General features: G+C 44.8%; 1 protein-coding gene across 8 annotated transcripts in view; it reads left to right on the top strand.

Annotated features, from left to right (window-relative positions):
- Ppp2r5c (protein phosphatase 2 regulatory subunit B'gamma) overlaps positions 1 to 23738 on the top strand; it is a 137616-nt gene that overhangs the window by 59712 nt on the left and 54166 nt on the right. For all 8 annotated transcript variants that reach the window (XM_069997561.1, XM_069997555.1, XM_069997557.1 and 5 more), the window contains one exon: positions 22587 to 22786. In XM_069997561.1, the coding sequence (XP_069853662.1) occupies positions 22587 to 22786 (200 nt within the window). The remainder of the gene's footprint in view (positions 1 to 22586; positions 22787 to 23738) is intronic.

Below are 23738 nucleotides of genomic sequence, written 5' to 3'. Positions count from 1 at the left end.
GTACTAGTTTCCTGGAAGCAATTGGCTTCCACTGTTGAGACTGGATAGACCATTATTGTCATTAGCACCCAGGAACCTTTTTCATCTTCAAAGCTCCCTGGAAGTGTTCATTAGCCGTTGCCCTCCTTCCTGTGAGGTAGTAAACAGGTATTATTAGCCCCATTTTTATGGTTGTGGAAACCAGAGCAGAGAGGTTCCTCAAACTTGCCTGAGGTCCCAGAGGAGCTGGTGACAGGGAGCCATAAGCACTTGGGTTTTCTGACTCACGATTCTGGGCTCACACCTCTCTGGATGGGCATGGGAAGCTGTTCTTGCCGCTTCCTTTATCACAGACATCTCCCTGTACAGCTCTTTCTGCCTCTGTCTGCAGTGGTGTAGAGTGCAGAGCTGCTGAAACCAGGTTATGGTGTCATCTAGAAAAACAAGAGATGCAGATTCTAGGTCATGAAGGTAAGGCTCTTCCTTGGGGGTTTGTGGCATAGGTGAAATTACCTGAACTGGGTCTTGTCTAGCTCCATCTAATGCCTGGCTGTACTTCAGCCTGGCCTTGGGCCTGCTGGTAAAGAAGCACAGACAGGAAAAGCCCATAACTTACCTTCTACTTAAGTAGATCAACCATGTCCTGAAAGATTCATGGTCCAGCTGCATTTTAAACATAACTGGCCACAGTATTTCCTTGCTGAATGTGAATTTACTGTTAGTAAAGATGTTTAATGAGTAATTCTTAGAATCAGAAACAATATTAGGTATCTTCTTTGTCTTGGTTTACAGTTTTAGGTAGAACAGTGAAGTATTCTTTCTCTAAACACAGGCTCTATTTTAGCTTAGGCATTTGTCTAAGGCAAAACAATAGTAAATTAGGAATGTTTCTTGATGTATACAATGAAGGGATATTTACATTGTAGTAAAAAATGTCTATGAACTCATGCTTCTGATCATTTGATACACATTTCCTTCCTCGTTCACTGCTGTAAGGGCTCCATATCACTGGTGTAGTAGCCTGGCAGCTTTGTCTGTGACAAATGAGTTGAAATTCAGACCAGAAACTTTCAGGTAGCTGAGTTCATTTCAAATGGAAGGGGACCTTTATGGAATGTACCTAGTACAGGAAGGAAAAGAAAATCAAGTTCTGCCTCTCTGCCTGCGACCACTTGCTTCATTAGACAAGTGTTTAGACATTACTTTAGTGGTACCTAGTCCTTGTTTGGTGCTAGCATCGGTTCTGTTACAGGTGCTGCTGGTGTGGACCTGTGCCAGCGTTGTGGCATGAAGGGAAGAGAGTAGGCATCCCAGAAGACCTGCTCAGTAGATGTTTCAAAAAGCTGTTTGGGGGCTGGGAAGGTGGCTCAGTGGTAGAGTGCTTGCCTTGCATGCATGAAGCCCCAAGTTCGATTCCTCAGCACCACATAAGCAGAAAAAGCCAGAAGTGGCGCTGTGGCTCAAGTGGTAGAGCGCTAGTCTTGACCTGAAGAGCTCAGGGACAGCGCCCAGGACCAGAGTTCAGGCCCCACAACCAACCAAAAAAAAAAGAAAGAAAGAAAGAAAAAAAAGCTGTTTGGTGGTCCCAGAATGCAGTTGGGAAGACACTATGGGGTTGGGAGAGCATTCAACTGGCTGGGAAGGGTGTGTGACAGTAGTTGGGCCTTATGGTCACAGAAATCCTAGAAAAGGTTTTATATTAAGCAAAGCAAAGCAGCATCCACTGTGGGCCAATAAAAGAAGAGGGGCAGAGAGCCTTTAGTGGAGGGCAAGGTGCAGAACAGTGGCAAAACATGTCACCTGTGTCATTGCGTACATGGAGTTTGGGCTAAAAATGTGTTTGTGTGGTTCTGCAATGGAGAAGAGACAAAGTGAGGTCTTGGGTGGGAGGGGAGGAGGAGAGAGGAAAGTTTATACTCTGTGTGTGCTGCTGTCCACACATGTGTGAACCATGTGAATATACTACCTATTCAGGAAAATAAATAAATGAAAAAACTCAGGGCACTAAAAGTGAGGGTGTTTAAGGTTAATGCTTTGACTTTTGCCAGCTGGCCGGCTGGCTAGCACACTGTATTGGAAAGCCCCCATTGTAGATTTGGACTTGGAGACTTGTCTAGTTCACGTTCCTCATCCTTCTCCTAGAATATGCACTCTTGCTTTTCCCTAACTGGCTGAGTGCTCCTCCCCTGCGTGAGCACCACAGAGCAAAGGGTGCAGGTGGCTCACACTCATGAATGCGCCAGGGCCTCATTGGTTTTCAGGCATCATTTGAAGCAGTTTTCTGTTTTTCAGATATCATCACTGTGTAGTCAGGCCTGTCAAAACCAGGCTGCTGGAAACTCCAGTGTTCAGTGTCATCAGCAGCAGAGAGGGATATTAGGGCTTTCTGGAGCCCAGAGGAAATTTAAGGAGTACGTTGGAAAAGGTACCCCAGTGGTATAAGAGAGGGTGGATGTCTCGCAGAGAGCTGAGGCTGAACAACAGATGGGAAACAAGAAGACTGAAGGGAAAACTGACCCAAGATGGTTGAATGCTTAGAATGGCAGGGAGGGCGTGGTCAGAGTGTAACCACACAGAAAGGCCTTGTCTACTTGGTGAGCCTGCCCCTGGTGATCCGTGTGATTTGCAGATGTTCTGTTGAATTTTTCACTTTCTTCATGTTATTATTTGAAATACAAAAGTTTTTCATTTGGGTGAAGACTGGTTTGCCTTTTGCCACCAGTGCTTGGGGTGTTAGATTTAAGAAATATTGCAGAATCAAAGGTTTACTCCTACGCTTTCTGGAAGAGCTTTGTAGTTTTAAGTGAATACGTTAGTTTCTTGATCAACTTTGAGTGGGCACTGTGAATGGTGTGAGATGATGTCCCAGTTTCATTCTTTCATACGTGAATATTCTCTTCCCATGGCCCCACTGAGTGAAAGAACTGTCCCCCTGCACCTGCTGAATGGACTTGGCACCCTTGTCAGAAATCGGTGGACCACAGAGGAGTTCGCCAGTTATGTACTATCTGTGTCTGTCCTTATATCTTGTACCACACTGTCTTGGCTACTACTGCTTTGTTGTAATCTTTAAACTCAGAAAATGTGAGTGCTATAACTTTAGTCTTTTTCAAGTTTAGTTTTGGTAGTTTGGGTCTCATGCATCTCCATGTGACTTTTAGACCAGTTGTCAGTACCCTCTGTCTCTTCTCCTGTTCTAAAGGCTTCTCTGGTCTGCTCAAGTTGATGAGAGCAGACCACCCAGACTCCCTGAGAACTCTGCCTGGGGAGCGCCCACATCCTGAGAGGGCACACTAGACCTCCCCCACAAACCAAACCTAGAGGTTTGATCATTAAAAGCTAATGGGGGCTGGGAATGGGGCTCAGTGGTAGAGCGCTTGCCTAGCATGCATGAAGCCCTGGGTTTGATTCCACAGTACCACATACACAGAAAAAGCCAGAAGTGGTGTTGTGGCCCAAGTGGTAAAGTGCTAGCCTTGAACAAAAGAAGCTCAGGGACAGTGTCCAGGCCCTGAGTTCAAGCCCCAGGACTGACAAAAAAAAAAAAAAAAACTATTTGAATTTAATATAGTATTTAATAATTACTATAGTCAGTGTAAAATGCCTGACATTATTTAGCTACAGGGAAAACTAATGTTCCAGGAAGTCCATCATGTGATCCCACAGCTACATGCACCCTCCAAAGTGCACCTTTGTGTGAAAGGCCGGGCAGAAGAAGCTGCTAGCTAGCGTTCCTGTAGCTGTGAAGACTGGTTCTGCAGTGCCTGCCTTCTGACCACCCCCAACCCCAAACTGGGGTCTGAATCAGAGGGACAGCATTTAGCTGCTGTCAAAATCTTTATGGGGCAAAGGCGGCCTGACCTGATTCACCCATGCTAGTTTCTCTTTTTTTTGGGGGGGGGGGCGGTCATGGGGCCTGAACTCTGGGCCTGGGCACTGTCCCTCAGCTCTTCAGCCCAAGGCTAGCGCTCTACCACTTGAGCCACAGCGCCACTTCCGGCTTTTTTCTTATGTGGTGCTGAGGAATTGAACCCAGGGCCTCAAGCATGCAAGGCAAGTGCTCTACCACTGAGCCACCTTCCCAGCCCCCCATGCTAGTTTCTCTAGCAAAGGTCCCATCCTTTTTCTGTTGATCCTTGAGCTATATTTGGGTCTTATCCATCTTGGCCGTCAAAAAAAAAAAATTAGGTCTTACAATGTAAAATCTATTTTGTTCCTGTTGCCTTTTTCTGAGAAACCGGATCTTGATTTGTGAGCACTAACCTTTAGTGTATCTGGTCATTTTCCAACACCAGTGCTGCACAGCAACAGGACTTTGACTTCTCCAGGGTGAAAACAAGGCTGATGTGTAGGTTTTCTACAGAGCTGAACTTACTCATTATACAGGACTGTCCTTTCTCTGTTCTGATATTGTCCTTTTGGGTATTAAAGTGTCTTTTTTGCGATGATGTTTTTAAATGATCTTGTCAAGGTGGTAAGCCAGTGCCTATCCTTGAGACCACCTAGTAAATGTTAGTGGTGTATGAGATCCCAAATCCTAGTATCATCTTAGACCATGCACCCTAGGCTTTCTACCTTGTTTATATCTGGAATTACCACACAATATGTCAAATAATTAATGTAACTTAAAAGCTTATTTCTATTCCTTTTCTCTAAAATATCCTGAGTAGGAAACTCCATAGGGGCCAAAGCAGACTAGCAATTGTCAGGGGTTAACAGAGGAAGGATTTAGAAATGACATAAATGGATATGGAGTGTTCTTCTAGGATAACGGAAAGATGTTGAAACTAGAGAGGCTGAGTGTGTACAACATCACCAGTGTACTGAGCACCACTGACCTGCCCACTTGAAAATAGTTTGGTGTATGTTATATGAATTTCACCTCCATTTTTAAAAATTGAATGATGTAATTATACAGAAAGCTTGGAAGGGGCTGGGAAGGTGGCTCAGTGGTAGAGCGCTTGCCTTGCATGCCTGAGGCCCTGCATTCGATTCCTCAGCACCACATAAGCAAAAAGAAAAAAGCCGGAAGTGGCGCTGTGGCTCAAGGCTCAAGCCTAGCGCTCTTGAGCTGAAGAGCTGAGGGACAGCGCCCAGGCCCAGAGTTCAGGCCCCACCCCAAAAAAAAAGAAAGCTTGGAAGGGAAAGAGTTTTGTTAAACTGCAGTGAATCCTGGGGCTCTCTCTCTCTCTCTCTCTCTCTCTCTCTCTCTCTCTCTCTCTCTCTCTCTCTCTCTCTCTCTCTCTCTCTCTTACACACACACACACACACACACACACACACACACAGTAGATATGCACACCAGTGCTAGTGATTTGCATATCTGTAATCTCCGGAAACTGCAGTGTCAGCTGACCCAAAGAGATTTTATCTCACCTCACATACTTTTCACACTACAATGTTGAATGGTTTGAAGACTTCTTCAGGCTTTTACCTAAATGAAGTTTCTCTCATTTTTGAGTCCAGATGACCCATTCTTAGTGTTAGCTAGAACTCTATCCATAGATGCTAAAGCTGCACCTAGTTAGCACCACCTGTGAACTATGAAACAAGATTGTCCTTCCTCCCCTCCCCACCAAAAAAAAAAAAAAGGAAAAATAGCCTATATTATTTTCAAGTAAAGTACGACTCTGTCTGATATGTTGAGTTATACTTGGTTAAACTTCTCCTTTCCCTGCTGCTTCCACAGTACTGTGGGGAAGAGATTACCTCAGAGTAAGCAGTCGGTGTTAGCATCGGGTGGTCTCTGCATTCAGCAGCCAGACACGGCATGGAGTTGGGGAAATGGGGCAGGCATGGGGGAAGTCCGGGGGACACGGCAGGGAGGACTGAAGTTCGAAGCCAGCCCAAGCAAGTGGCTCAAGTGTTAGAATGCTAGCCTTGAGCAAAGGAGCTAAAGAAAGGTGTGGGGCTGGGTGTTCGTAGCTCATGCTTATAATCTTAGTTGCTTTGGAGGCTGATATCTGAGGATCACAATTCGAAGCCAGCCTTGGCAGGAAAGTCCATGAGACTCTTATTGCCAAGTAACCACCAAAAAAAGCCAGAGGTAGAGTTATGACCCAAATAGTAGTGTGCTGACTATGAGCTTAAAAAGCTCAGTTACAGCACCCAGGCCCTGAGTACAAGCCCCAGGACTAGCACAAAAAAAAAAAAAAAAGAGGGAAAAAAGAAAGGTATGTGATTGGACAAGTGTGTACTACATTCTGGAAAAGAAGAATCTGTCCTGTAACATCACTGTTGTCCTGTCCTGAGGTGATCTTGCCAAAAGCTACAAAAACAAGTCCTTGAACTTTGCACATTGCCTTTGACATCTGGAACCTTGTGGACATGTGATAACGGAGCCACCCTAAATGGCTCCAAGGTCTGGCAGGACTGGAGAAGAGTCTTGCTTGTAGGAGTGTGTTCCGTGCATTCACAGTAATGAGAGAGATGCTGCCTGTGTCTTTAGGGACTTGAGGATTCTGATTCCAGTCCTGCTGATCACCTAACTGCTTAGATCTAGGGGATTGGACTGGATAGGGGGAATACAATTGCTCTGCCAGGACCATCTAAGAAGAGAGAATCATGGTGTGTGGCAGGCTCAGGGAAGCGTGAGGTGGAGCGTCCATCAGTGGAGCACGGGCAAGTAAGCGGCACTTAGGAATGGACATAGTCTAGATTCCACAGTGGCTCATCTGGGGACACATTTTACAGTTGACTGAGTGTTCTAGAGAATTAAGAGGGAAAGTTGGTGATTCTGGTGTTTGGTTGGTGAGGAATCATCAGGGTAGACTTAGAGGAAAGGCAAGACCCCAAATATTGGCTGGCTAGTTTCCCCTTCCTGCCTCGTGTCCAGGGTCTATGAGGAATGCAGCTGAAGTGTTCACTGAGTAAGTTAAACGTCTTAGAGGGAATATTTTGTCCCAGCTCTGAGAACCCTCAAGGAACAGACATAGCTATTTTCTTGACCAGCACCCTGGAGACGGTGAGGGACGGGAGCGGTGGGGAAGGGCTCCTGCCCAGCTCCTGCCCAGCTCCCACACCATGCAGAGCCAGCAGCAGTTTGCTCAAGTGACTTTTGTTCCCACTGTCACTGAAAGGCTCTGAAGCCATCCTGCTTGTGTTCAGGCACCGGCCATACTACCTCACCCTCTTCCACCCCGGTTCTCATTTGTGTTAGGGAGGAGACCGTAACCCCTCAGTGTGCTGGAGGACAACATTTGGAAAAGTTCCAGTATGCCTAGCACATAGAAAACAATGATGGGGGGCTGGGAAGGTGCTCAGTGGTAGAGCGCTTGCCTTGCATGCAGGAGGCCCTGGGTTCCATTCCTCAGCACCACATAAGCAGAAAAAGCCGAAGAGGCGCTGTGGCTCAAATGGTAGAGCGCTAGCCTTGAGCTGAAGAGCTGAGGGACAGTGCCCAGGCCCAGAGTTCAGGCACCATGACTGGCAAAAATAAAAATAAAAAAATAAAAAAGATGATGAGCTATCATTGTTCTTTACAAAGAATTTAAAATGAAAATAATAGGAACTGTTAGACAAAATAGGAGAATAAAATGGGACGTTATGTTTTAAAAATTATTTAAGAAAATTTGCAAGCAATAATAAATCTGTAAAAACTTAAGACTTTCCTGGAGTTAAAATGCTCTCATAACTAAGGCTGTCCTGCCCAGGGTTCTGTCCCAAGCTGTAGACTGAGTGCATGGGCTGGAAGGCCTCTGACCGTGGCTGGCATTGCCAAGGGGAAGTAGGGGGAGAGTCCACCAGGGCCAGGTAGCTCCGGAGCCTGACCCAGCCCCATCTCCCCTTCCTCCCTCCACTCACTCCTCTTCTGCCAACCTCTAGACCAAAGTCATAGCTACCGCTCATCTCTGTGATTATTATAAGCAAAACATTCATTGTTTTAGAAATGTATACCTCCTTCCAGGGGTCTGTAGCTAGTTCTTCATATTGCTGTTTAGATAAATATGACATCTCAGTTTCTGATGTCTGGTGTGTTGCATACATTTTTTTAGGCTAGCAGAACTTAATTACTTCTGTCATTTAAAAAATTACATTTACCTTTATATTTAAACAAAAAACATTACTCTTCTAACTTCAGCTTTAAATCCTAAAATGAGATGGATAATCTAAAAAGTATATTAAGAAGAAATAGAGACTAACTATAGGTTAGGCAGATGAAAGAAAAGCAGGGGTCAATACATTAATATTAAATTCAAGGCAAAAGTGTTAAATGAGGTAGAATTGTTTCCATCATGCTAAAGGGATAGCAGACTGTAATAAAATGTTGTGGCCCAACTAATTAATGTTGAGCACATAAAACAAGGGGTGTGGGGGCTATCAGACAAAATCACTTCTTCCAAGGGCATGGGGGGGGGGGGCGTACCCTGACGGGTCACGTGGTGAATTCCGTTATTGCTGTGAGCTAGTAGAGACTTGCGGTTTGATGGCTGTAAAACAAGGGCTCACAGGTGTAAGTTTTTAAATTTAATATATAATAGTTTACAGAAAGACCACTGTGGTTTCTGGAAAATTGAAAGAGACCAAAGCTGTACTCCCTCATCCTAATACAGTAACAGTGGCAGTAAGTAGACAGGTGGAAGCAGGCACCACCAGCCGCCCCTGCGCAGGCCGTGGCTCGCCCTCTAGCTGGAGCTTCTGGGTCCCTAACACCCCCCTTTCTGTCCTGTTCTTCCTAGGGGTATCTGAAGTAGCCCTAGTCACCATTCGCGAGTAACAGCTAACAGTAGTGGGTATGTGGCAAGCCCCTTTCTAAGTACTTTCCATTGATCTCACACTTACTCCTGTGGGCCCCTGTGGAGGAGGAGCAGAGAACTGAGAGTTGGGCCCAGGCATCTGACTTCAGGCTGTGCTCTCAAATACTGCTTCCAAGTGGATGAACCACTATAAAGAAGGAGATGGCTTACAGAGTTAATATGTGAATCGTCAGTAAAGATCAGACTACTTCAACTCAAAAATGGAACCAAATGGTACCAAAACAATCAAAGAATTATTGTATTCTTTTTTTTTTTTTTTTTGGTCAGTTGTGGGGCTTGAACTCTGGGCCTGGGCGCTATCCCTCAGCTCTTCAGCTCAAGGCAAGCAGTCTACTGCTTGAGCCACAATGCCACTTCCAGTTTTCTAGTGGTTTATTGGAGATAAGAGTCTCACAGACTTTCCTGCCTGGGCTGGCTTTGAACCGTGATCCTCAGATCTCAGCCTCCTGAGCAGCTACGATTACAGGCATGAGCCACCAGCACCTGGCCATTATTGTATTCTTTAAAGATAGACACTGACATGAATGTCTTAGGAAACTGAAAATGAATGAATGAATATGAAATCCAAGAAGCAGGGTTGGGCCAGGGAGTGAGGCCAAGAAGGAAAAGATAAATAAACTTCTAGCTAGCCTAGTAAAAAAAAAAAAAAAAAAAAAAAAAGAGAAGTAAAAGGGTACAGTAAGACTTAATGGGTCAAGCCAGGCTCCGGTGGCTCACGCCTGTAATCCTAGCTACTCAGGAGGCTGAGATCTGAGGATTGTGGTTCACAGCCAGCCGGGGCAGGAAAGTCCATGAGACTCTTTACTCCAATAAACCACTAGAAAACAAGAAGTGGTGCTGTGGCTCAAGCGGTAGAGCACTAACCTTGAGCTGAAGAGCGCAGGGAAAGCGCCCAAGCCCAGAGTTCAAGCCCCACAACCAACCAAAAAAAAAAAAAAGACTTAATGGGTCTAAGGGAAAAAAATCAGAGTATTTCCTTTTTTTTGCTCGGTCGTTGGGCTTGAACTCTGGGCCTGGGCACTGTCCCTCAGCTCTTCAGCTCAAGGCTAGTGCTCTACCACTTGAGCTATAGTGCCATTTCCGGTTTTCTGGTGGTTTATTAGAGATAAGAGTCTCACGGACTTTCCTGTCTGGGCTGGCTTTGAACCGCAATCCTCAGATCTCAGCCTCCTGAGTAGCTAGGACAGAGATTTCAATTAACATAAAGATGATAAAATTTGGGGAGGTAGAGAGGGAAGGGATGGTAGGGAAAATCAAAGGAAGGGATAACAATGCTGGATTCCTTACTTGTGTAACTGTAACCTCCCTCTACAGTATCTTTACAAAAAAAAAAAAATACTGTTTTTTTAAAAGATGATAAAATTCAAGAAGCATTCCTTTGGGGGGGCATTTTTAAAAAAACATTTTGAAAACAATTTCCACTATGGGAAAGTTGCAAGAGTAGCATAAAAGTTTTCTTGATCAAAGTGTTGCGTATTTATCTCTATTTAATAGTTACATCTCCAGCACTTATTCCCTCAGGTAAATACATCGTAAATGGCACGGAGGTCTTACCAGACCCTCCCTACATTCAAGGCCCTGGCCTCATTTTTTGTCTCCTTACCCAGGCAGCTGTCAAAAGAAAAAGCTGCATTTGACGCCCTGTTCTAGAATGGGCAAGCCCCGGCCAGGGGCCACGCAGATGCAGGGTTCATCCGTGTTGATTGCTCTTGGGTTTCTTTGCATGCTTGTTGGTGCTGCCCATACACAAATGAGGCTAGCTTGCCCCCCTGTGGGAGGAAGGGTTGGCAGTAATGATTGCCAGTCCCAAAAGCAAAAGCTTTCCTCGCTCACATGGTCACGCTGCCCGAGTGGCCCTGAAGCGGGCTCTGGAATAGCCTTGCCCAGTCCTCATCCTGTTGCTCACCTGCACCCATGTTCCATGGGGGCCTGTGGACCTCACTAGTGCTATGCTCCACCTTCCCGGGGCCCTACCAGATGCCTAACCTCTCCTCCGCCCCTCCTCTCCAGCCTAGTAGCCCCGAGGCCTTAATGGTGCAAGCCCTTCACAGAGTTCACTGTCCTTCCTGGAAGCTCAGGACAGGGTGGGACTGGATGATGTCCCCGCCTCCATGGCGGGATACATTAGACAATACCATTAGATGACTGACTTTACTAACGTTCGTAGCACAGTGTACAGTGACACTTCAGTTAAAGATGATGTTGACCCATTCATTGGCATCCGGGAGGTGAGAACTTCAGGGTGCGTGAAGCTCCAGTCCCACAGGACTGCCTCTGAACATCTGCTTTGGGGACTCCTGGGCAGGTGGCATCACACACCCAACAGCGCTGGTCTCAGCGTGGTCCTTTCCATTTGGATTGTGTTGTTGTTTTTTTAATTGTGAGCATGTATTTCTAAAGACAAAATTCTTCAGAAATAGTTTTGCTCAGTATGTTAGCAATAAAATGCTAAGAAGTAGTGTTAGCCCATTGAGCTCCCTTAGCTCCCGTAGCTTAGCACGCTCCTGCCCGTTCCCATACCTTAGCATGTTACTTTCCTAGGCAACACGAGCCCCATGTAGCAAAGACAGTAAATAATCAGCCTCCAACCCTCCTTTACCTTGAGATGGCCCACCTCTGGGGTAGCTACCATTATATAAGGCAGCAGGAGCCTCTTAGAGTGACCTTCAGGTCTGGGCAGCTGCAGGGCCCCGTATCTACTACTTGGGCAACAGCCATAAATCCTAGTCTACTATGATGAAGCCCCTGGTCCTCACATCCGCACCAAGGTCTCCACCCCCGAGCCCCTCCTAGCCCCTCCTGGCCCCTCCTAGCCTCAGTAGGGTATATAGGTCAACTTAGACAATAGCCGGCACTTCTTCTCACTTCTCTCATGTGGAAGGGGTCTTGTCGGTCCCTTTACCAGCAGTAAACCTTTCCTTTGTTCTTTGTATCTGGATGTCTGTGTGGTTTTCTGGCAAAGTCTAATATACTCTAACAAGTAGTTCAGCTTAAAGATACTGGTCAGCTATACACTAGGAGAGATTTTGCTTGTAGATATATGCCCTTGGGTTTTTATGTGCAATACTCACCTGGTAAGTTATTCACCTGGATTTACGAGGTCTGTTTAGAGCCCTCCTGTTTAGAGCCCTGTTGTGTTTTCTTTCCCTGGTCTGAAATTTCTGCTAAAACCGAGTTCCTGAAAGAGCTGCTCCTCCACAGCCTCAGAGGCCCAGGAGGCCAGGATGTAGAGACTAAGATCAGGTCACTCTGGTCACACTTGGCACCAACAGCCCTGTCCTGCCTACTACTATATAATTTTTTTTGGAGGAAGGGTTTCTACTTTTTAATTTTTATTTCTCTTCTTACCCATATGAGTTTCTATAACCTCCTCAAAAAAAAAAAAAGAAAAGAAAAAAATAATTAACACACTCTACCATAATCCTTTATAAACCTATTAGACTTTAAAGATTTTTTTTCCGTCCAAATCTGGTTGTGTCACCTACTGATAACCCAAGAGATTGACTCTCTGTGACCTATTGGCACATTGTAATAATTGGGTTTGGGTTTATTCATCCTCTTTAGGCCAACTGTTGTGCTACCCTGTTCTGAGAACAAGCACAACAAGGCTCTGGCAGGACAGGCACATAATTGTGTTATGCAGAACCAGACACTATCCAGTTGTGATTCTGCCTCTCCCTAGGTACAGATTTAGTGCAATATGTCAGAGGCCTGCTAGGAAATGCCTGCAGGGGTAAAAAAAAAAAAAAAAAAAAAAAAAGTTGCTTTGTTTGCAGACCCAAAGGATTGGAAAATCACAGGATTGAGTGGTAGAAACTATTAAGTCACTTGGCATATGCTTAACAAAGACAAAACCGCCTGTTTACTGGAGGCTGTGCTAAGCATGTCACTGCAACCCCAGGAGTAGAGTACTCCTGCTTTCCAGTTGAGGAAACAAACCCAGTGATATCAAACTGTTTTGCCCAAGGTCACTAAGGTTGTCGAGGGATGCTAGGATTCTAACCCAGGTATCCTTGTCTTTTAAGTTTTTTGAGACAGAATCCCACCACGCAGCCCAAGCTAGACTGGAACTTTTGGTCTTTTGCCTCCTTTTCCTGAGTGCTGGAATTACAGGCCGACACTACCATGCTCAGTTCTGCCCAAAGTCTTCATGCTTTAGTGCTACTCCTTATGTCCTAGAGGCTTAGCAAGTATTTTCTTTTTCTTTTCTTTTTTTTTTGTCAGTCCCGGGGCCTGAATTCAGGGCATGGGCACTGTCCCTGAGCTTCTTTTCCTCAAGGCTATACTCTACCACTTGAGCAATAGCACCACTTCCAGCTTTTTCTGTTCATGTGGTACTAAGGAATCGAACCCAGGGCTTAATGTATGTTGAGCAAGCACTCTACCACTAAGCCACCTTCCCAACACATAGCAAGTATTTTCTAAATGAAGGATAGAGTCAGGAGTGAATAACCACTGTGCCTTGAGATGCCATGAACATGTTGTTTCACTACAGAAGTGTTGAATTCAGAACTTAGATTTGAGGTTCCCCAACGGTGGCACCGTGTTAGATCCACATGTGAGCCTCTGTCATCCCCGAAGAGGGCAGTTAGGGGAGAGGTACCACAATGAATGGGGTGCCCTCTCTGCAGAAAAGCCCTCAGTGTTAGGCAGCAAAGGCAGCAGAGGGCAAAGACAGTGGACTGCCCCATCCTGGCGAGTGGGAGAGGAGTTCGTGTGGCCAGGCTCTGCGCAGCTGCTGGGGCAGGGAGAGGCTGAGCGGGGCCCAGGAGGCCGGTGTCACCAGGGCCATGCAGGCAAGCTTGAGAAAAGCACACAGAGCCTGCCAGGCCTGCTGCTCCACCTCAGAGACCCACACTGCAGCTCTTACCCAGCTGCTGAGGTCGCAACTCTACCCTTCCCCCTCACCCCAAAAACTTCTGTCCATGGTTCTTGCCCAGCACCGCAGGAAAGCCTGCTTCTTCTAGGACAGAAATTGCCTGCAGTGCCCCGGCCCTGCATTACATAGCAGGGCTCCCTGACCCCCCTGCTGCATCAGAAAAGTAGACATCAAGGGAAACTGCCCACGTTCCCAGAAACGAGTTTTTGTCCAGAAAGAGGTGTAGAGAAAGGAAGTGAAAAACAGAATAGGAACTTTAAAACAACAACAACAACAAAATATTTTTAGTGTAGCCTTTCAACAACCCCACACTATTTCATATGCTGGTCAGTGTATTGAAAATTCTAGAATCTTTCTTGGGTAGTCTTCTGAGTCAAACATAATAAAGGCTGCTGCTGTCATGTCTTCCTTTATTCTTTCGGTAAGTGAGCAGAACTGTGGGCTACCAGGTGCGGCACTGCTGTTTAATATGAATGAGAGGAAGGTGAAGTGACACAGGCTCCACCACAGGTGTTGAACCCTTGCTGATTAGCTTTAATTATAATGTCTATTCTCTAGACACTCTAGAGCTTGGTCCTGAAATAGAGAAGATGGTCTGCACCAACAAATAATGCTGTGTTGGGTTTCTGTTTTTCTTGCTAGGAGTTTATTGGCTCTCTTAATCTTTTCCTAGTTAAAAAAAAAAAATCCATAGTGGGGCCGGTGGCTACTGAGATCTGAGGATCTCAGTTCAAAGCCAGCCAGCCTGGGCAGGAAAGTCCATGAGACTCTTAGCTCCAATTAACCACCAGAAAATGGGAAGTGTGCTGTGACACAAGAGGTACAGTGCTCAGCTTGAGCTGAAGAACTCAGGGATGGGACAGCACCCAGGCCCAGAGTTCAAGCTCCAAGCCCCGCAACCAACAGAAAAAAAAAAAAAAAGCCAAATTGCCCATTGGGCAAATGTATTGAATTCCTCTTCTGTGCTACCTCTAGCAGGTGGCGAGGGTACCATCCTAATTACACATGTCCACAGAGGTTTTATAGCCTCAGCAGCCTACAGCTTGCATAACTGCATGGCCTCCGGGCTCCTCTACGTCAGAATGGAGACTAGAGATTGGCTTGCTTCTTCTGTGTGACTTCAGATCTTCCATGAAAAATGTACTTAGCTGAAATAAGACGTTTGTGTAGAACCAGTCTCTTCCTAGCCTGTCTTTCCTCTCTCGCCCTGCCCTGCCCTCCCCTGCCCTGCCTTCCTCACCCTCTCTTGCTCAGAGATGCATACATGAATGAAATAGAACTTGGCTTAAGCCACTGCTTTTTCAAATGAAATTGCCTGCCTTACTAAATTGCACTATCATTTCATGAGAAAGATGATGGTGGGAGGCAAAGTGTGTGGAAAGAGTAGTATCACCCTTCTTCATCTAGGAGCAACAGTAGTCTACAGAATCCATGAACCCTAAGGCGGGCTCCTGGGCTTGAGGCTGGCATGGCCCAGGCTTGAGTGAGAGCCCCAAGAGAGTGAGCAACTCTCTGTAGAAAGAGGACACAGTACTGTCTACGTACCACAGAGCAGAACAGCCACCAGCACAATGAGAAGTAAGAAAGCAGCAGCCTAGTGGATGTTGAGCTGCAAAATGTCTATCTGTGGGTTTAAGAAAGGAGTGGCACAGTAGGCTTCATAACCAAGCGTGTACCCAGACCAGTTTAGCAAGCAGCACTTTCATTTAGCCCAGATTCCGCCCACAAGGTGTGGAGGAAGGACAGTGTCAGTATCCAGACCTCGCTGTGGTTTCTCACGGAATGCCACTAAACAAGACATAGCTGAAGGTGGATGAGTGAACCCTCCCTGGGATAAAGACATTGTTTTCAAAGCCTTGCTTGCTTCCTATTACCAAGTGATTACTCAGCCCCTTACTAACTTAGACAGTCAATGTGGAAGGAGGCAGGGACATTGTCTACTTTTAGAAACCAAAGAAGGAGCCTATAAGGGTACTAAAGCTACACATATAAATATCAATACCGCAGTCTAACATTATTAATTGTATGTCAAACCATTTTTATGCATATCTTTTTTTTTTTTTGTCAGTTGTGGGGCCTGAACTCAACCTGGGCGCTGTCCCTCAGCTCTTCAGCTCAAGGCTAGTGCTCTACCACTTGAGCCACAAAGCCACCTCCAGCTTTTTTCTTTTTGCTTATGTGGTGCTGAGGAATTGAACCCAGGGCCTCCTGCATGCAAGGCAAGCACTCTACCACTGAGCCACCTTCCCAGCCCCTCAAACCATTTTTTTAATGAAAGATGCAACTTGATTTTAGGACTATTAAGATGGAAAATAGACTAGAATGGATGGAAAAAGATACTTGTACTTTGAGACCAAGAAAGATTGTTATAAATTTCAGAAGTTAAGAATAGTGTGAGAAGGAGGGCACCGGTGCCCACACCTGTAATCCTAGCTAGTCAGAAGGCTGAGATCTGAGGATTGTGGTTCAGCCCAGGTGGAAAAGTCCATGAGACTGTTATTTCCAATAAACTACTCAGAAAAAGCTGGAAGTGGTGGTGTGGCTTAAGTGGTAGAGCACTAGCCTTGAACATAGAGAGGCTCAGGAATAGCTCCCAGGCCCTAAGTTCAAACCCCAGAACCAGAAAGAAAAAAAAGAATAGTGTGGGGAGATTAGATCCCATATGTACAGAAGACAAGCATGTTACTTCATTTATATCAGCTATGTTTGCCATGCTTCTGTGGGTCAGTTTGGAACCATAGACTGAGAGGTCATTGTCATAGCTGGGGGTATTGTCCAGTGGCAAAGCGCTTGCTTAGCCTTGAGCTCCATTCCTGGCTCCACCAAATAAAGAAAAAGAAGAAAAAAAGGTCATCATTACCCCAGATGGCAGCCTGCTAGGTCAGCAAAGCCCTCCCCTCTTCCAGGGAGCAGAGGCCAGGCATGGCTGGTCATGAGCTACAGTTTGGCACTTCTTTTCCATAGTAGGCCTTCCTGCTTCTTGCCTCTTAGATTCTACCTCCCCACCCCCCATCACATTGCATTGTGCGTCCACTTACAAAGTGGAGTACAGTGAACCACAGTGTGTCTAGTGTGTCCACCACTGATGGATGCTGTGTTGGTTTTTGTTTTTGTTTTTTTTTTTTTTTTTTTTTTTTTTTTTGTCGGTCGTAGGGCTTGAACTCTGGGCCTGGGCGCTGTCCCTCAGCTCTTCAGCTCAAGGCGAGCACTCTACCACTTGAGCTACAGCGCCACTTCCGGTTTTCTGGTGGTTTATTGGAGATAGGAGTCTCACGGTCTCTCCTGCCCGGGCTGGCTTTGAACTGAGATCCTCAGATCTCAGCCTCCTGAGTAGCTAGGATTACAGGCGTGAGCCACCAGCGCCCGGCACTGTGTTGGTTTTTACCTGTGTTGTGATGCACTTTTGTCTGTTGTCATGAGGTTTTCTGCCAGGGTGCAGGTCTAGCTCCCAGGCCAGGTTGATAACATGTACCCACACTACAGTGCTGGCACAGTGTGATCCTGGGTACCGCTGGCCTCTGCTGGCACAGGTGAGGGTGTACCAGTGGTGTCTGATTTTGAGTTTTGTTGGTTCATTTTTTTTAGTTTGGTTTTTGAAATAGAGTCTCACTATATAGCACAGCTGGCCTCAAATTCACTATCCCCTGCCTCTGCCTCCTAAATGCTAGAGTGAGCACCACCACGCCCATCTTCTTGGTGGTAAGTGTTTAGTTTTAGTGGTACAGATTTTAGACCCTAGGCCCAAATTCCTGGATTTCATAGATCAGGTCCGGCCACTCGCCCCAGCATGTCTAATACAGAAGACAGGTATTAATGAAGGGCAGAGAAAGGAAGTTTATTACAGGTCAGCCACAGGAAGGAAGCATTTCAGTCTTCCCCAGAGACATTTACTTCAGGTTTACATTGGAAGGAGAAATGGGGACGAAGAGAGAGGTGGGCATAGTTAAACAGTCCAGTTACAGGTGACTGGCAAATGACTGGCCACACTCAGTTGTCTCAGGATTGGTTACCTATTGGCACTTTGCAGGCGACCCACTCCTTCCTGGATTACAGGACAGTAGGAGGGAATGGCACAGAACAAAGTCAGGGGCAGGGATACTAGCTCTTACCTTATCATTAGGGCATGTGCCCAAGTCAGACATCAGTGCTCTTCAACCAAAGCAGCTGGTACACACCTGTTACATATCTCCCTTGAACATTCTTCACTATTGGGAAACTAGGGTTTCAGCCAGTCTGGCTTTGTAGGTTTCTTAGCTAGTGATAAGCTAGTATAGAAGGGGACAAGTAGCCAAAATACCTAAGTCAAAAGAATTAATTGTTCAAGCTTAAAATTAAAAGACACCATTGTAAGCAGAATACAGAGGCAGTAAGAGTTAGAAAGCAGTTAATTTAAACTAAAACTTTGGTTCCCTAAACTGGATGCCCATTAGAATACCTAAAGCAAGATTTGGAGAAGGAAAGTAAATTAGCCAGACCCTATCCCAAGGAGAAAGGTGGGTCTTTACAGAGATCCCAACACCCTCAGAAACTCCCGGGGATCACCTTCCTCCCGTGGAAGTGTCAGCTCCCAGGCCCCACTGATCAGCCTCCAGCACACCTCTTCACGTGAGGCGACGTGCACACATACTAGCATCTTAGTTTCTTACTGTTGGAAGAAGAAGAAGAAGAAGAAATACAAGCAGACTTTCTGTTTTCTTCTTACATCTCACTTGGTCAGCCCCAAGTTCAGCCCCCATGAATGGAACAAATCCAGTTCCTTGGGGCTTTCTCAGCGCCATGCCCTGTAAAAATGCTGCCCTTCCTCACCAGTGCAACTGGGGACATTTACAAAGCTATTTCAGAGGTAACTTGTTGCGCATTGCATTTCTCCCGGACGAGTGACTGCCTTGCCTTCAGCCTTCAGCAGAAGGCAGACCGTGCTGAAGTTTGGAAGCAGTGATACATTCTTAGCCTCACCATCTTTCTGTTGTCTCTGAGGCCCTCAGCTCTCCTCTCCCCTGCAGATTCTGCACAAGTGTGTCTGTTACTTTTGCTCCTGAGTATCACTGAGGCTTTCCCTTTAAACAACTGAGAATTGACCCAACTTGACAAAAAAAAATGGAACTGGAGGGGTTCTTGAAGTTACCTATGTAAATATGGGGTATTCATTGTAACATTTACACTGTTAAGTGTCCCACTGGACACTATTGAAAATGAACTATTTAACTTGTAGGTAGGGATGGAAGGAAGGGAAAAACTAGAAGAGAGTGAGGGGAGGAATGACATTGTCCAAAAAGAAATGTACTCTTTTTTTTTCATTTCCTGGAGTTCATTTTTTTTATTAATAAGTTTTTATTGTGAAAATACCAGAGTGGTTACAATTACATGAGCAAGGTAATGAGTACATTTCTTATCAAGTATTGTTGCCTCCTCCTTTGTTTCCCCTTACCATCCCTGCCCTCCCACCTCCCTCCCAGAAATGTACTCTTGACTTATATAATTGTAACGTCGATACATCATCTTTATAAATAACAATTAAATTTTTAAAAGAAATTAGAGCCCATAAGATATAAAGCACATTCCTTCACTTCCACCTATTTTTATTCCCCTGTGGTACAGCCCGAATAGTACAGCAGAAAAGTAAGACTTTAGAAAATGTACTGATCAAAATTGACTTTCTTTAAAAAAAAAAAAAAAAACTGATAGGGCCTAATATGAGTTTTTTATACTGTACTCACTTTCATTGTTATAGATTTTTTTAGGTAGCATATTTTCAATAGCCAAATAAGATATTTAAAGTAACCAAAAGGCTTGTGAGAGTATAATGACCAACCTGTTTGCAGGCTGTGAATAGAAGCCATGCAGTAACACCTTAACTGCCCAGAGCTCTGGAAGAATTCAAGCTCATTTCCAAATCATTGAGATTTGCTTGCCTTTTAGAAGCATTTTTATGGGGGAAAAATGGTTTTATTATGTCCTTTCTTAGTCATAGTAGATTTATTTTCATGTTTTGATGAAACATCATCTTTATTCTAAGTATCAGTAGGGCTATATTTAAAAAGCACATGATATTTTCAGAGTCTTTAAGACTTACTTGATTCTCCCAATATTCAAGTTTTTCTTCTTGCCATTGGCTCTGTCTGCCCAGGAGCCTGGACAGGCTGTTCAGCTCTCAGAATCCTTTTCCTCTCAGCTGGGTCCTATAGTACCTACTCCATGCTGCTGTTTCAAGGGTCCAGAGGGAAATGGTCCTAAAGGTAGCAGCCATCTGTGAGGGGGCTCACAATGGGGTGCTGGGTGGCTCTTTGAGATGGCTATAGACTTCTTAGTTCTCTGTAGTACTGAGACAGTGAGATTGCTAGAGGCCATCCCAATGGACAAGCTGTGGCAGCAACCATGAACACATTGAAGGCACCTTGGCCCTTAGGAATATGAGCAGAGTTATGGAATGAAAGAGGATCAAAGGCAAACAAGAAAGAAACTCAGAAAATGAACCCTGTTCATAAACAGGGTATTTGGATGGTAAGGTCCCTGAAATTCTAACTGGGTGTACAATGTTTAGAATCAGAGGCTCGTTCTCGGGTCTCTAAAGCGGGTGCTGTGTACCACTCCAGCTCCCAGCTTGTGCTCTGCTTTCCTCAACACTTAGCATGGCAAATGCGGAAAGCACCCTTTCACACAAAGGGGCTATGAAACTGAGAGAGCACTGTCTATGTACCATCTGTATCTGAGGCTACCATCGGACACAAAGTGAGCTAGGAAACAATCACACATCCCCTGACCTCACAGCATGCCCCCTCCCGGAGAAGACCCTGAGCAGATCACTAGCTGTGCAAATCAATTGGAAGTGCTAAGTGCTTAGAGCAGTGTGTCTTAGCTAACCTAAGAAGTAAGAAAAGGCCTTCAAAAAATAAACCTGTACTGCACATTGACAATTAGTGAGCAGCAGCGAGAACTGTGGGCCAGAGCAAAAACACAATGTGCTGAAGGACAGCAGGAGCCCAAGTGCTCCCAGACATTCTGTGGGGTAAGGCCAGTGTGGGAAGGTTAATCTCCAGACCCCTTACACTCCTAAAAGTAACTAGGACCCCAACAGTTTCTGTTTACGTGACTCTTGGCTATTAGCATTGACTTATTCAAAATTAACCAGAGGAAAAATTCTAACATGTATTTATTAACTCATTAATAAACTTATTACATCTTGACAGAAGTTAGCATTGTTTTGAAAAGAGATGTATTTTCCAAAACAAAGTTAACTTTAGTGAGCATACATTGTTTTATTATATCATAAATCTCTGTGATGCCTCACTTACTAGGTGATACCTGGGCCCCTCGATGTGTTTCTGCATTCACACTCTGGTCATTCACACTCTGGTCACTCACACTCTGATCATTGTTGCTGTGGTTGCATGTAGGAAGACATGGTTGGAAAAGAGAAGAGTATTTCAATGGCCATTCCAGAGAGTGGTGGACATTTTCTGTGATAGTGCACCAAAATTTTGGAGTAGCTTCTTATAGGAACCTACAGTGTGAAGTGTGAAAGCCTATCAATAAGCTATCTGCATATTTTATCCCTTTAAAATCTAGTGGCAGCTGGGCACTGGGGGCTCACGCCTGTCATCCTAACTACTCAGGAGGCTGAGATCTGAGGATTGTAGTCCAAAGCCAGCCAGGGCAGGAAAGTCCCTGAGACTCAGATCTCCAATAAACTGCCAAAAAGGCAGGACTGGAAAAAAAAAAAAAAAAAAAAAAAAAAAGCTGTAACTCAAATAGTAAAGCACTATCCTTGAGCAAAAAAGCTCAGGGACAGTGTCCAGGCCCTGAGTTCAAGCCTCAGTAACTGCACCCAAAATAAATAAATAAATACCCACAAAGCTTAGTTGCACCTTAATAATAACAATATAATTATATTGTTTTAAATTCTCATTTCCCGTCTGCCTTGCACATTCAGTGACTTTGGCTCTGATATTACACCATTTGTTAACTCACTTGGAAAATACTGTTTCACAGAGTTACACGAATCTGCTGAGACACTTGACCACTCTTTGACACCTTTTCAGTACATATATCAACAACTGCCACTTACCATTATACAGATCCCATATTCAGCCTAGGGAAGCCAGCAGGCATACACTGACAGGTTTCCCAAACTTCCCAGAATACCAGCCAGTCATAGCAACAGTGTTTGAACCCAGCTTCATCAGTTGCCACCCTTTAGTAATCCTCTAAATCTGTTTATCTTAGTTGTCTTTTTGTAAAACTTAAGTGGAAAAAAATGTTAATACATTTATAACCACTAAATAGTGGTTACTATCATTACTTCCATTTCGCTAATAGTGTCATCATGAGTGCTGTCCCTCATCACGTGTGCTGTGCATTGACTGTAGACCAGAAAAAAGCAGTGGAATGGGCTTTGAGGAGCACTAAGGAGATGCTTTTATTGGAGATCTGTAACAGGTTGTTTCTGTGACAGCCACTGTAGCCTCCCCTGTGGCAGTTTAGAGCAAGAGGAAGCACCCTTCCCCTCTAACCCTTTCCACCAGTGCTCTACCTGTGTTCTGCAGTCACCTGGTATAAATGTACCCACACCCTCACCCCAACTAGAAACGCACCACTCGCCTCTTGTTCTTGTTTCCCCTGGCTAGTGCCTTGCCTGTAAACTTGGATGCTTAGAATTTGTCCAGAGAATGCATGAAAGGGGGATTTGTCTTGGTTTGAAAGAATGAAAAAAAAGTACTCTTTCATACCAGACACATGATCTGAGCAGTGATGAGCTTAACACACTTCTCAAGTCAGACATATGATCTGAGAAGTGACAAGCTTTTACTTTTTCACTTGTTTAAGAAATGTAATGTTTCTTTACCTCAACCCCATCTCTTTTTTTCTTGAACTTCTGTTAATTCAGAATAAAAACAGAACACTAAAAAGTGGTTCATAGCCCCTTTGCATTAAGCAAATTTTGTGATCAATATGTTTTACTTTCTGCTTTGCAGATGTTCCTCCTGCAGATCAAGAGAAGCTTTTTATCCAGAAGTTACGTCAGTGTTGTGTCCTCTTTGACTTTGTTTCTGACCCACTGAGTGACCTAAAGTGGAAGGAAGTAAAACGAGCTGCTTTAAGTGAAATGGTAGAATATATCACCCATAATCGGAATGTGATCACAGAGCCCATTTATCCGGAAGTAGTCCATATGGTAAGTGACTGCAGTTTAACCTTGAGTCCCAGCCGGAGCTGCCACAGGACTGTGAGGCTTGTGGGGCAACCTCTTCCTCCGCTAAGACACAAGTGTTCACCTAGGAAGAACGGGGGCTTTCTCTATAGCGTGTACGAGGCCAGAAGGGTCATGATAGTGACAGAATTCATTGCCTCTTAGGAAGCTGGGTATAATATATAATAATTGCTTATATAATAGACCCTCTTTATATTTATGAACTCCCTCAGTCCCCAGAAACTACCCTGTGGGATAGAAATGCTAAAACGTTAATTAGCATTATTCTCTTACCATCTTCAAAACTTTTTGTGTTTTCTTAACATATCTAACAGTAGTGTACTAGCACCTTTATTTAGTTTAGAAGTAAATGTTTTCCATACCCATGAAGAAAAATTGTAATGATGTAGAGTTAAAATACTGGTGGGACCAAGCTGATGTCAGAGCAGCCCATGCTAATTGGCTGACAAGCTTCTATCAATCAGTGCTGGGATTAGGATAATATGTGGTGATTGGCTGAGACAGTCTACCATGAGTTAATCAGAGTGTTTCAGCCCCTAACCTCAATCCTGTGAAGAACTGTTTCGCGGCCATCTGCAACTATCTTTATTTTCTCCTTTTGTTGACTCAGGCAGTACTACCTGAGACATTTCCTGTGATGCTGCTACCAAAATTTGATACAGAATAACTGGTGTGTGGGACTTATTTTTTCTGCTACTATCTTGCCTGCCTTTAAATCAGCCTTGTTCTCTCCCTCTCTCCCTTGCCCTCTCCCTCCAGTTATTGATGAGTCATTATTGCTTAATATAGGATTTTAAATTCTGATTTTTTTCATTGAACTCTTTATTCAAAGTTTTTGATGTTTCCCCCAACTGACATTTCAGCATTGACTACCTTCTTGACTGAAAATACTTTTATTTCTTCCTTAATATGTGTT

This window comes from Dipodomys merriami, unplaced genomic scaffold (genome assembly GCF_024711535.1).
Source record: "Dipodomys merriami isolate MVZ:Mamm:240054 unplaced genomic scaffold, mDipMer1.0.p SCAF_50, whole genome shotgun sequence".
In the NCBI taxonomy this organism is placed as follows: Eukaryota; Metazoa; Chordata; class Mammalia; order Rodentia; family Heteromyidae; genus Dipodomys; species Dipodomys merriami.
This window is presented reverse-complemented; position numbering and strand designations above follow the sequence as displayed.